This window comes from Sinocyclocheilus anshuiensis, unplaced genomic scaffold (genome assembly GCF_001515605.1).
Source record: "Sinocyclocheilus anshuiensis isolate Anshui unplaced genomic scaffold, SAMN03320099.WGS_v1.1 scaffold1541, whole genome shotgun sequence".
NCBI lineage: Eukaryota > Metazoa > Chordata > Actinopteri > Cypriniformes > Cyprinidae > Sinocyclocheilus > Sinocyclocheilus anshuiensis.
Genome location: NW_015540952.1, coordinates 134132 through 148100, shown reverse-complemented (window position 1 = coordinate 148100; position 13969 = coordinate 134132). Strand labels below are relative to the sequence as shown.

General features: G+C 36.7%; 1 protein-coding gene across 1 annotated transcript in view; it reads left to right on the top strand.

Moving 5' to 3' along the window:
• LOC107689960 (pro-neuregulin-3, membrane-bound isoform-like) overlaps positions 1-13969 on the top strand; it is a 149480-nt gene that overhangs the window by 86545 nt on the left and 48966 nt on the right. Inside the window, exon 3 of the mRNA XM_016488169.1 lies at positions 7126-7258. Coding sequence (XP_016343655.1) covers positions 7126-7258 — 133 coding nt within the window. The remainder of the gene's footprint in view (positions 1-7125; positions 7259-13969) is intronic.

Below are 13969 nucleotides of genomic sequence, written 5' to 3'. Positions count from 1 at the left end.
CATTTGGGAAGTTGTGAAAATGCATTAGTGCTTTTTTTTCTTATGCTGTTGGGGAAAAATGGAACACAAAAATATTTGCTATAGTTTTGCAGTGTACATTTATAGAAGTTTGCCCTGCTTAGTTAACTTCCGTTCAAAGCCGGACATGTGAAAAGGGTCGGTACGAGAACAAACGAGCAATGTTTTCATAGTGGCTTGCTTACAGTTCTGGCTATGTACTAAGCTGGGAATATTTTAACATCTGAAAATCTACACACGTCACAACTGCATTAACAATTCTTTTAGTACATGACGTAGTAGGCTACTCTCATCAAATTTAAGTTTAGACTGAAAGCCACAACTCAGCTAAAACATCATTTCATTTGCTGTAGATTTGGTATCAGCACAGTCCTGCTGTGCAGGAAACACTATCAGAGTATTTTAGTGCACTGTTCCCTCCACAGCGGAGAAAGAATGGAGACATTCAGGAGCCATTAACAAAACCGAATGTCATGAAGACCATTGAGTTCCAGTATTTTTTTTTATGTAACCAGTTCTCACTCCCCAGCACTAGTTGTGAGTTCAGAAAACAGGCTTATTGCAGAAAGTTGCCTCAAGGGCCTGTCATCTTGACCGGTGAAGGACAGGGTGTGCTGTTACTGTGTGACAGATGTCAACCAGTTCTCACTCCCCAGCACTAGTTGTGAGTTCAGAAAACAGTCTTATTGCAGAAAGTTGCCTCAAGGGCCTGTCATCTTGACCGGTGAAGGACAGGGTGTGCTGTTACTGTGTGACAGATGTGTGTGTGTACAGCCATCATGAGCTGTCAGTAAGCAGAAGCGTTCATAGCCCGCTGTCCCTCTGACAGTAAAGGCATACGCTTTTACGCACAAGTCCCCCTACTAACCTCCATTTGTCCATGACAGGTGGCCCCACTGGGTAGGTGTGAGAGGGAAAGTTAAGGTGGAGGCTGTCAAAGGTGACCATGTGCGTAGGCGGCTTGTGTCATGGCCTGTTCATAGTGAATAGTGTACAAGAGATAAATCAACTCATACAGAGAGTTCAAGTTCATTTAATTTATCTCTGAGTAACCACATGGCAGCAATACTCCTATATTTAAACATTATACAACATCTAGTTCTGTTTCTCAACTTTGACGAATTTGGCTGAATGTCATTTCAAGAGAGCTGATATAACAACCCAACAGCACTCTTTTAGTGATTATTTCTGTATGATACACTGTTACACCAGTAGATGGTGTGGAGTGGGTCACTGAATCATCCAGTCTAAAATGATTTGTTTAAAAGCATTGACTCATTCAGGAATTAACTGTATGGGAGAGTCATTTAGTCATTTACTCAACCAATTTGTTCAAAACACTGATTCATTCAGGAGTGAAGCAAATGACTGTTTAAGTGAGTCTTTGGGCCATTTACTTAACCAGTTTGTTCAAAAATACAGATTCATTCAGGAATTAAACAAATGACTGTCTTTGACGGAGTCACTGAGTCATTTACTCAACTAGTTTGTTCAGAACACTGATTCAGTCAGGAATTAAACAAATTAGTGTCTTAGAGTGAGTCATTGAGTAATTTACTCAACCAATTTGTTCAAAACACTGATTCATACAAGAATGAAACAAGTGCATTTGTTCAGGATAGAGACATTGAATCAATTTAAATTTGAATCATTGGAACTAGCAGAACAAAAATAAAGAATATAACTGGAAATACTGTGTCTAACAAGTAAGTTACTCAAAATTTACTTGTTTATTGGACCATTAGATAATAGCCAAATCACACTCACAGTCATGTTGTTGGTCCGAATAACATAAATTTTTATTATCACACCAAGAGAAAAGTGCACAACTTTTGCCACTCATTGCACATACTTTGGTCTGAAACACTATTAACCAGCGGATGAGCGAAGTGATATAAATGGCGAAACGTCCCAGTGCTGTTGAACTGTATATCAGCTGTCCTGGGATGTCACTGTCCAATCAAATTAGAGGACCAGAACTAAATATTGTATAATCCAGGATCTTGACCCACAAAATATGCTCTTAATAACTATTTTTGTTAGTGAAGACCAGATACAGTTTCCTGCATACTTTATTCTAATATATTGCATACTGCATACATTATTCAAAATATGCAAAACACCACAGAATTGCCGGGGCTTATGTGTGGTGCTTGTGTCCCAGAAGCTCTGTATGCTCAGCGGTCAGACACAGACTCCCTGCCTCACTACACCACTCAGGAGAGAGCAGCAGGGCAGTGGGCAGCGGTGCATGATGGGAAAGCTAAGCCCAGGTTCCCAGAAGACCTTCCAGCTCTGTGTGTGTGCAGTGTTTGATGTGCAGTGCAGTAAACAGCACAGAAGATCTCTGCTCATTCTGGTGTCTCCCCAGAGATATGCCAGCGCATAAGCACACTAATGAGCAGGGTGATTACGAGAAGGCTTTCAGGAAAATGTTACAAATGTAAATGTGCATGGCTGTCTCTGCTGTGACAGAAAGCATGTGTGTTTTTAAACATGGATATGCATGGTTTGTCAGATATAGGGAAGTGATTAATAGTGAAAGAGTTTTTAATATCTGAAATCTTTTTTCCTTTCATCTCTTCTTGTTTGGGTGTTTTGGGACTAGAAACCAAAAGAGAACACCAGGGAATTATAAATTATAGTTAGAGATTGCTGCGACTTTTAAATTGGTTGATTATTTTCACAGCTGAGTTGTTGAACTGCTATATTACATACATTACATAATATAAGACATTGTGTGCAGAACCGGCTAGTGGAACAACCGCCTATGATTTGCTGTTGTATTCAAAGCTACTTGAACAATTTTAATCTGCTGTAAGCAGGGGAGACCAAGGCAATTGCACTTCAAAAACATTTTTAATTTTTTCTTCAGAACTCCCAGGCTATTACAAATGTATCAGCTGTGTTTTAGTGTGTGTGCATGTGCGTGTAAGTATAGAGAGAGAGTGTACCAATTGTCCCTGTCATAGTGGTCGTCCACTTCACCTCACATGAGAGCACACCTCAGAGTACTAATATCATACTGCATTAATACTTACTAATAATACTGAACCGTTTTTTCCTTTATTCTGGCACAAATTTTTTTAGCTGTCAGAAATTATTTGTGTTCAGTCATAGTTGGACCTAGGTACTTATTATTTGATAAAATGTTTTTTTTACTAAAAGTAATTGTTTAGTTAAGTAGAACAGTACTCTTGATAGTTTAAATGAAATAGTGTTAATTGTGCATTATGAACACTTTCAATTTGGTCATTAAATTTTTCTTTCAAAACTAGTGTTGTTGCATTTGCCCAGACTCTGTGGTAGCTGCCAGCTACAGTGTTTGCAACTTTTAACCAACAACCTATCGATAAAGAAGACAAATGTTTAAACTCAAAGGCATCAAAACTTTAGCAGAAAATAAAAATGGGCATCAGATTTTTATATAAAGTGACAAGATTGCTTTTCTCAGGCAGAGAGAGAACACTACTGAATACAGCGTATGCTGAAAAGTGTCATCAATGTTATTGAAGAAATCTTGTGCGTTACAATTGCCCCTGGTCTCCCCGACTACATTGGTCTCCTGGTCTCCCCGACTACATTGATAAATATCTTTGCTCTTCTGGCTCAGAATATATACATGTTCACACATATAGACAGTTGCAGTATTATATTTTGTTTTAGAGTTGTGTAGCTAAGGCATTAATCAAATGCGTTAACATGCCTACTCTTTCTCTCTTTCACATGAAGCATGGGAAAGTCTGATTCATTTCAGTGATATGGTTAGTGGGACTCTTCATTTAAATGAACCAGTTCAGAAAACAATTCATTTTAAACTACTCTTTTAAGTCCCAGTCTAGATGCCTACACAACATTTTACTTTCTTTTAAGTCTAAAGACACAAAATAAGGCGTTTTCTTGTTTTAGTGGCAGTATCTTTGGATAGATTTAAACAGCTTTACTGCTCTTATTGCAAATAAAATAAATTATCTGATGGTTAAGTATTTAAATAGATATTGAGTGCTGTTAGCTGACTGAATCTTCAATGTAATTGAACTACAGTAACTTGAAATTATAAGCTGCAATTTCACATTAGCTCCCACTGCAGAATTTTATTCATTTATTTTCCTTTTTCAGCATGCGTGAAGGGTGGACATGTTATTTTTGTCCATTAGCTTATTACATACCATCTATTCAGACAAATAACCCTCAGGGATTTCTCAGGCACCTTATCAAGGGACTTACTTGTGTAGATTGCCTTCCAGAAAAAAAAAAGCTAATTTTAAAGCAACTGGGATGAATCAAATGTTATGACAAACCATTTTGGGAATAACAAGAGGGGAGGATTTATCACTAAATAACCAGAAGCTGAGCAATTATCATGTCATGCATGAGCTGGCCATGAAACCAGTGTCTGATGTGCAGAGATCGCTCTCGAGTCCCAACGCGCAGGTGCACAGTGTGAATGTGCTCGTTTTTTTTCCTCTGATGGCCTCAACTGGTGATGGCAAACTCGGAGAATGGGATCTGCTTGGTCATCTTTATTAATTTCTTTGTTCTATATCTGCCGGCGTTACATTTTGTCACATTTGTAAAAGTTTGTCTTTACAGCAAAGCCCGTTGTGGGCAGAGGAAATCGTTACCTCCCTGCAGACTTAATTAGGCTGGATGGTGGGGGTCGTCGCCCACGTGCTCTCGGTTTCCGTTATGTTTCAATAACCCGTCAATAGAAAGCAAAAGAATAAAGCATGCATTGTGGGTGCTATGCCTCAGTGCTGTCTCTGCAGGCGCTTGGCACCTTTGATTTAATAAACTCATCAATGATCACTTCTAAAATGAAGCTGATCACTAATAGTGCTTCTGAATCCCAAAGCATCGATTGCAATGTTCATTAATTCACCGAGCACTTCCGCCTCCCCCTTGAGATCATGTGTTTATTATACAGGGATATATTTTTTTTCATTTTAATATAGTCCTGTGCAATGATTATTGCATGTTCTGCCAGTCCTCGCCTGCGGATGGGCTCAATATGGCAGATTCTATGAGCATCTATATTAGAGCTGTAGTGGTGAGAGATTCAGTCCATAAGTAGTCCTGGGTCACACAGTAAACACTGCTGATTGCGGATCGACTAGCCAGTCAGCAGCAGTATACCAGTCAGGTTTGAAACGCCACTCTGGAGAAAAATTAGACTAATAATTTACCCAACAGAATCCTCCGTTTTAACAACAAAATGTGCAGATCAATGGTCATTTGATCGATGCTTCTTAGATTATTTATTTACGAGTCATAAAACCGCCCGTTTCTATGGACACTTGAACAAGAGGATATGAAAAATCCAGTGGGTTGCTGTCTGAGGGCTAGGATAAGGCATTTGGCGCTGTTATTTTATTGTTTATGGTGCAAAGCATTTGCTTTTGGCTACCGTGTGACTCCACGTAATGGAGTCATCCATCGCAGCTTTCTCAAACGAACGAAGTATCTTTGTTCTCTTTTTCTTGTTCCAACAATTTTCTAATCCGTCATCGTCTTCTGCACCAGTGACCTAAGATTTATCCATCAATATGTGAGAACAACAGATTGATTTGACCTTTCCTGTGTTACTGCAGATGTCTGGTGCTATTTGGATTGCCTTGTATTTGACCAGGACGCATGCTTGCACTGCCTCCTCTGCTGGCAGCTGCAGACTACAGATGTAGCTCTCGAGCGGGAAGCAGCGTCTTTGCCACGCTTATGAACGTCTCTGCTTTATTTCATCTTGTGGCAGATGTCTGGAAGATTATGTGTGTGCATGCTTTCAGTGCATTGTTTTCTGCTTATGGACATGGTTTGTGGCGGTATGATGGTGTAAACATGTACCAGGTGCTGCAGGCCTGGGTTTTGTGTTTAGAGTGACTGCTAACAACACAGCAGATGTTGAAGTCAAGAAAGCAAGGAAGGGTCAGAGGAACCGGATTCTTCAGACTAACCCTGTTCTGATCCAGATTAAAAGGTGCAGGCGGTCTTTTATAAACAGCAGTCCTGATATGTGAATCATCACAACAACAGGAAGGTGCTAACGCAGACTATTTAGCTTTGACCAGCATGCTGATTCATTATGCTTCAGTCTTGGTTAAGCGAGTTATTTATATTCATAAATAGCACTAATTAAATATATTAAACAGACAATGCATTATAGTCCCCATTTTGTTAAGTGCTACATATTATTCTGTGATAAAGCAGGTGTATATATATATATATATATATGATTTATCCCGGTTAGTTGAAGAGAGCAATCAGAACAAACAGAATTCTCAAAGCTTCATACAAGAGGGAGAGTGGACATTGTTTCAGCTTGTTTGATTATTGCCTTTATAAAATTGATGGTGCGATACTATATTAGAATAAATAGTTATGTAGCTAAGGATTTTTCAAACGGGGTCTCAGTCATAAGTAATTTTATTTAGTAAATAATAAACACATTATACATAACTATTTTAATAATTAATTGTAATTTTTTAAAATATAATTCATTTTATTTATTAATTTTATGGTATTGACAGCCATAGCTGTAAGTTAATACATCTAGTACTTACATGAGTAAATATGAGTACCATAATGTTGGGTCGAAAAAAATACAGTATCAATTAAATATAATAGTTTATTGCACAATATAATTATTTTGTTATACATATATTTTTTACACACACACACATATATTTGCTAATAATATGTTTATTTGATATGTAATTATATACATTTTTGCAGTAAAAGCTGCCTAGTTTTTATAAACTGTCCCTCACAGCTAGAGTGCCATAAAATATTTGAAAAATCCCTGTCGTAGCTTATTACATGAGGTTTATTATCTCTGATGGCCTGTGGCACTAAACCCTCATACCCTATATAAGCTCTATAATAGATTCTAGAACATTTTCTGGTCCTCACATGGGCTCATTTGAAATCAGTGGAGTGATTGTGAAACCATCATACTTCAACTTGTGATTCAATTAACACCATTCATGTCATAATATTGAGAAATCACTCAGATGTAATTTAATCACTGGAATGGACATTATGGAAATGCATGGATTATTAGTGTTTGATTCATTTGATTAAACGTATTTAATGTGTCTCTTTCAAATGCAGTTGCCCCCACAACCTCCACCGTACGTTCGGAGTTCTTCAAGCCGTGCCAAGACAGTCAGGAGATGGCCTTCTGTTTGAATGAGGGAGAGTGCTTCATCATTGAAACAGTGGCAGGTGTACACAGACACTGCAGGTGAGCCTATGTGTGTGTGTCAGATTAAAGATGTTTTCCATCTTTACCATTTCCTCAATAACAATGACAAACCCCAAAGATATGCATTTTTATGGTTCTTTCCGAGTAGCTATTACCCTTTTTACTAATCCATGGGCAAATGCAAAGAAAACTAAGACTGTCTGCGCTGGATTGGGTTAATGTATGCTGAAAATCACAAAAATAGAGTGCAAATTACTCCAATGATGTGAGATGAAAGTAGAAGTCATGCTGAACGATGTGGTCTATTTTGGACATCTTGGCACATGGACTGTGAATAAGGTTGAGAACTGGTTCCATTTTTTAAATAATGCCAAAAACGAATGATGTTCTGTTAATGGTTCATGCATGTGCATGCTTCCACTGATACCATAATAATATATGTTTGCATAGAAAAACAATGGAAAAGCGTTCCAGAGCGGAAGGCAAAAACGCATTCAGCGTGAATGGCCCCTAAAAGTCCTCCTGCAATACGACAAAATGGTGCCACAACACAGCTACTCTTATGAGCGTTTTTTTTATCAAAAACCTCCTGTTCTTTTTAGTGAATCAAAGACAGTGCAATGCTATTGAGTGGTTTCTTTTCAGTGAATCAAAAAATTATAGCTACGCCAGTGTAGTCCAATTTCTGAGTCGGTTCTTTTTAGAGAATCAGAGACATTTAGTGCAACTAGAGTAGTCCAATTCCCGAACAAATCATGCTATTGAGTCGGCTCTTTTCTGTGGTATCAAAAACATACAGTACAGCTCAGCCAGTGCAGTCCAATTTCTGAACTCTTGACTGACTCTTGAGTCAGTTCTTTTTAGTAAATCAAAGACATTTTGTGCAATCAGTGTAGTCAGTTTGCTGAACAGATGATTCTGAATGAAACGATTTTTATTAGTGAATCAAATGCATACAGCTTACAACCAAGTGTGAGACTTAAATGGGAGTCGTTTATCCACTGTTCATATGACAATGTGTAGCTAACAAATTATGAGATAGTATTTGATCAAAATAAAAGAATTACATTTTAACACACTGTTTGTTTAGTATTGTTGTGTACTATATTGTTAAGCTCAATTATTGTATTGCATTTATGGGTGCCTCTAAAAAGATCTAAAAAATCATTAAGTCCAGACACATTTATGTATCACTTTATACAATACAGATTGTTTCAAAGCAGTTCTACAGAAGATAATAGTGTCATTATTCAGATCAGTGTAGTTCATTTTTGTTTCAGTTTAGTTCAATAACTATGTCAATGTTGCAAAGTTCATCAATTATGGCTTTACAGAAGGCGGTGGTGTCATTGTTGATGTTAATCTAATAATCTAGCTCAATTGTCATCCAATGTGTCAGTCCAGTTAAATCAAAAATATTGTTAAAGAATCATTAATAAAAACATCAAGGAACCAGATCAGATGCAGAATCATATGACAATTTCTATCACTAGCTGTAAATCTGAGGGTGCTTTGCCTTGAGCCATGCCATGAGAACTTGCAGATGTTTAGGAATATCCATTTAGTTTTATGCCTTATCAGAGGTTCTCTTTGCTCCCCAAGCCCCAAGACCTGCCTGCTCCTCTTTTTCACTAAAATGTAATCATGTTTTTTAAGTGTTTTTTTTTTTTTTAAATAACCACCGCTACCTCAGGCTAAAGGCTTAACACAGGCTAATGTTCAGTAGAGCACATGCAGTAAATGTAATCAGAGGTTTTACCCATATTATGGCAGTTATTTCTCTCTCTTTTATCCTTTTTTTCCATTTGGCTTTTTATCAATCCCACTAAATGGATTGTTGTTCCCAGTCATTGCCATGGTAACAGACCTTTGGTGTTCATTATATGCACACAGATAATAGAGCTGTGTCCGAGTATTGCAGTAATATAAACTATTTATAATTTAATGTTCATGGCACAGAGAGGGTGCCTCCAATATCAGTCGTTTGTGCAATTGTGAATTGTTTTCCATCACCTTTATTGCACTTATAAAGTGAACGGGGGTAATGAGAAAGCCAGGTTTCTCATAATATTAGATGTTCATAATAAGTAAATGTGATATACTTTCGTATCCGTGAATCATTAATAAAAACATCAAGGAACCAGATCAGATGCAGAATCATATGACAATTTCTATCACTAGCTGTAAATCTGAGGGTGCTTTGCCTTGAGCCATGCCATGAGAACTTGCAGATGTTTAGGAATATCCATTTAGTTTTATGCCTTATCAGAGGTTCTCTTTGCTCCCCAAGCCCCAAGACCTGCCTGCTCCTCTTTTTCACTAAAATGTAATCATGTTTTTTAAGTGTTTTTTTTTTTTTTAAATAACCACCGCTACCTCAGGCTAAAGGCTTAACACAGGCTAATGTTCAGTAGAGCACATGCAGTAAATGTAATCAGAGGTTTTACCCATATTATGGCAGTTATTTCTCTCTCTTTTATCCTTTTTTTCCATTTGGCTTTTTATCAATCCCACTAAATGGATTGTTGTTCCCAGTCATTGCCATGGTAACAGACCTTTGGTGTTCATTATATGCACACAGATAATAGAGCTGTGTCCGAGTATTGCAGTAATATAAACTATTTATAATTTAATGTTCATGGCACAGAGAGGGTGCCTCCAATATCAGTCGTTTGTGCAATTGTGAATTGTTTTCCATCACCTTTATTGCACTTATAAAGTGAACAGGGGTAATGAGAAAGCCAGGTTTCTCATAATATTAGATGTTCATAATAAGTAAATGTGATATACTTTTGTATCCGTTAATTACGTTTTAAAACATGCTGTGTTATTTTATCACAGTCATTTGCCTGTAATTGTCTAGAAGGATGGCAGAAAGAGTGCTAGAGTGGAGAATTACAGTGTTAGGATTAATAAACAGAATGTGTCTATTTCACACCAAGGAAAATCTGACAGAAGGGATTGTTCGATGCACTTCACTGAAGACAAATGATAAAGATGTAGATGTATAATGCAGGAGCAGGATCTTGGAAACCTTGGTAGGGGTATGAAGGGATATGACTTGGCAAAATTAATCATATTAATGATGACGATATCCTCTTTTTCAAGTTTCTTATCAAGCTCTCTCTTTTCCGAGGAAGCAGTGGCGATTAAACTGTCAGATCTCGACACACAGTGTTAATCCAGGAAGCTGTCTTTCCTCCTTTTCGATGGCTTTAGGGAGGACTCGCCGCACTTGTACCCTCTTTAATGCCCAAATAACATCTGAAGGATGTTAACTAAGTAAGACTACAGTCATGGCCAAAAGTTTTGGCAGTGACATAAATGTTGTGTTTTGCAAAGTTTGCTGCTTAAGCTGTTGTGGTGTTCGTTCACATTGTTTCTAGATTATTGTGTAGAGTGATCAGATGCATTTTAAATAATTGCTAAAACTTAATTTGCCAAAAAATGAACTTTTCACAAAAAAACTAATTTCACTGTTTTTGGATCCTGAGACAAAATGACCAGCTAACACTGATTGACTAATCATATCAGCAGCACATGTGAAAGTGTGAATGAGAACTAGTCAGGTTAATCACTATCATACTAATTAGATTGTAAGAGCAGACTGATTGCTATAAAAGGAGGGAAGAAGCGCTTCCAATCATTGTGTTCTTGTTAGCAATGGTTACCTCCAAAGAAACACGTGCTGCACGTCATCATCACTCACATGCAAGGAAATTGCTACAAAGAATATTGCACCAATAAATTATTCAGTGATTCACTCATTAACAGTCAAATGCTTTGTTCCTGAATGAATCAGTAATTTGAATGAATCGGTTGAATCTCAGTGACTCATTAACAGTCACTTGCTGTCACCTACTGGCTGTTTTAATTTCACATTTCGAATTTTTTCATGTTTTAAATTATTTCAAATATCAGTATTCAACTTTTTATGTTAAAAACAAAACATTAGGCCTATTTATGTATTTGTAACTGCAGTTTAAATGCATCCATGTCCTCTCTGAGATACATAAACTGTGTAAATACATCTAAATGCTATTTCAGATGCAGATTCCAGAAATGTTTTCTTATGTTGGAATGAAAGACACTAAGTACCAGATGAAGTGCCTCTTATTCTTACCCAAAAATACAAAATGGAAGAAAAAGTTAAAACTGAACACAATCTTGCTACTCAAGCTGTGTATGAACATTTTTATATATATTTTTTTGCTTCTTTTTCATTTTGCATTTACTTGTACTTTGTACTTGTACTTGTACTTGTACTTTCAATACTTAAGTACGGAATAAGTTTTAAGTTTAAGATTTAAAAAATACTTTTCGTACTTAAGTACAATAAATATCACATACTTTAAGACTTTTACTCAAGTAATATTCTAAACGGTGACTTCAACTTCTACCAAAGTCATTTTCTGGTAAGATATCTGTACTTTTACTTGAGTATAGCTTTCAGGTACTTTATACACCACTGAGTATACCATAGAAACATGTGGGAAAATAATCTACAAATACTGAAGCAGCAAACTTTGCAAAACACAAAATTTGTCACTGCCAAAACTTTTGGCCATGACTGTATATAATTATGGCATGCATAAACACATTAATTTTCAATCAAGAATATAAACATCCTATGCAAATTACCTTAGCATTGTCTCAGCTACAGCAGAGACTATAGCCTGAATGGGAAAAAAAAGATAGTTTTCTGCTTACGTTTATGGTAGGCATGTGATGGTATAAACTTTTGGTTACACTTAATTTCAAGTGTCCTTGTTACAGTGTAATTATACATTTAAGTACTGAGTAATATTAATGAACAATGTGTACTTACTATAGGGTTAAGATTAGGATTAGGGTTTGCTTTAGGGTTAGTTGCATGTAAGTATGCATAATTTATTACTACAGTATTTATTACTATTATTACTATAGTAAGTACATGTAAAGTAACAAAAAAACTGCAAAATAAAGTGTTACCCAAATTTTCATATCATGATAATTGCTGAAACAATTATGGTATTGAATTGCATTACAAAAATGTATTATGTTTTTATTTTAATAACTTTCTTTGGAGTGTTTAATAACAAAAATAACTTTAATAATTTACAGTAAATACAGCTTAAAGTGCAAAAGAACACAACTATAAAGAACAGTAATACAGAATCAGAAAATTTTCAACCAACATTGTGGATTTAATCTTTTCTGTTATGGCTTGTTTTAGTTCAAAATTACTCCTAAAATTTACACATTAAAAAAAAAGTGTAAAATGTTTAAGGGGTTTTTATGTATTTGGTGCTGCTTAATGAGCACCTAATAATAATCTAAAAAATGAAAAATCTGAAAGGCTGTTTGAAAACATGTAAATATTGTTTGATTTCCTCTAATCTCTGTGACAAACGGGTGTCAGAAACAGAAAGTTGCCCAGCTGCGTTGTGTACAGGGGTAACCACTGTATTTTTGCTCTTCTATACTTGCCAATGACCTTCAGATAGTGAATTTGCATTTTCATTCAGCGCATCTGCTTTTTTGCTGACCAAAGTTTTATGCGGCATACATACTGTTATAAATTTTAACCGTTAGAAAATATAAACAATTTGAATAAGGTGTATAGAACTTTTAAGTGCCCATGATATCAATACAGTGCATGTTCATTACCACAGTATAATGCATTCCCGAAAATTGGCACATGTATAGTTTATAGGTAAGCAGTTAAAATACAGATTTGTCAAGATAATGGAACAGATCACAAACAAAATCTGTTGGCTCGTGAACAGCATGTCAGGTGGCAGCAACTCGGTGGCTACATCTGAATGCAGACAGCACGCCTGCTGGTACTGTCCTTCCCTTTTGGCTGCTCAGTTGGTTTAAAGGATGAACATCTGCGGATGCTTAGGTGTTGAAATGAATTACTTACATAGTGGACAGACAGTTCAAAGCATTTTAATTGAAGCATGCATGTTTAAACACAGACACAGGTTTATTTGAATAAAATGGCTTTTCCTGTGTCAAGAATTTCACACCGCAGATGTAGAAGATAAGTGGTGGTCTAGTGATTTGATTGATACCCCTTTGAATGTCAAACTCAGCAGCTTTGTATCAGATTGAGGAAGCTGAGACAAAGACAGAGGGATGAGAAAAGAGATGGACAAAGGGGTATAGAAATATATAGGAAGGTTGTAAAGTGCCGCCTACATAAAATCCTATTATGTTTTACTGAGTAGTCTGGGTTAAACCGTACTTTAACTATTCCTTCAATTTATGGGCATTCTTATTTATTTGTTGTCTGTTTTACCGTTGCTGTAGTTGTTATTATATAGTGGTCGTGATGGCAGATGGAATGCTCTCTGAATTGAATTTGATTTGAATGGAGAGGACTGAGGGAGCGAGTGATAGAAAGAGACAGGGGAAGGAGCAAGGAGAGCATGTTTTTCTCCCCCGAGTGAGACGAGATGTCAGCAAGAGGGCTTGGCGTAATTAATCATTCTAAGTGCACTAACAATGAGAGAAAAGGGGAATAAACATTCAATAATCACATCAGATGGGCACCATCGAGCAGGCCTTTAAGAGCCCCAGGTGAAGGAGGTCAGCTTTGATGCTGCAGAGTGCTGAGACCCCAATGCTGCCACCTCTCCACACCAAGCAACAACATGTCCCTCACCTCTGCATGTATTTTACAACATGCAATAAAGCAGAATTCAATGCAGGGACATTCCTATCCCTAGATTTCATGACATTACAGAATATATATATATATAT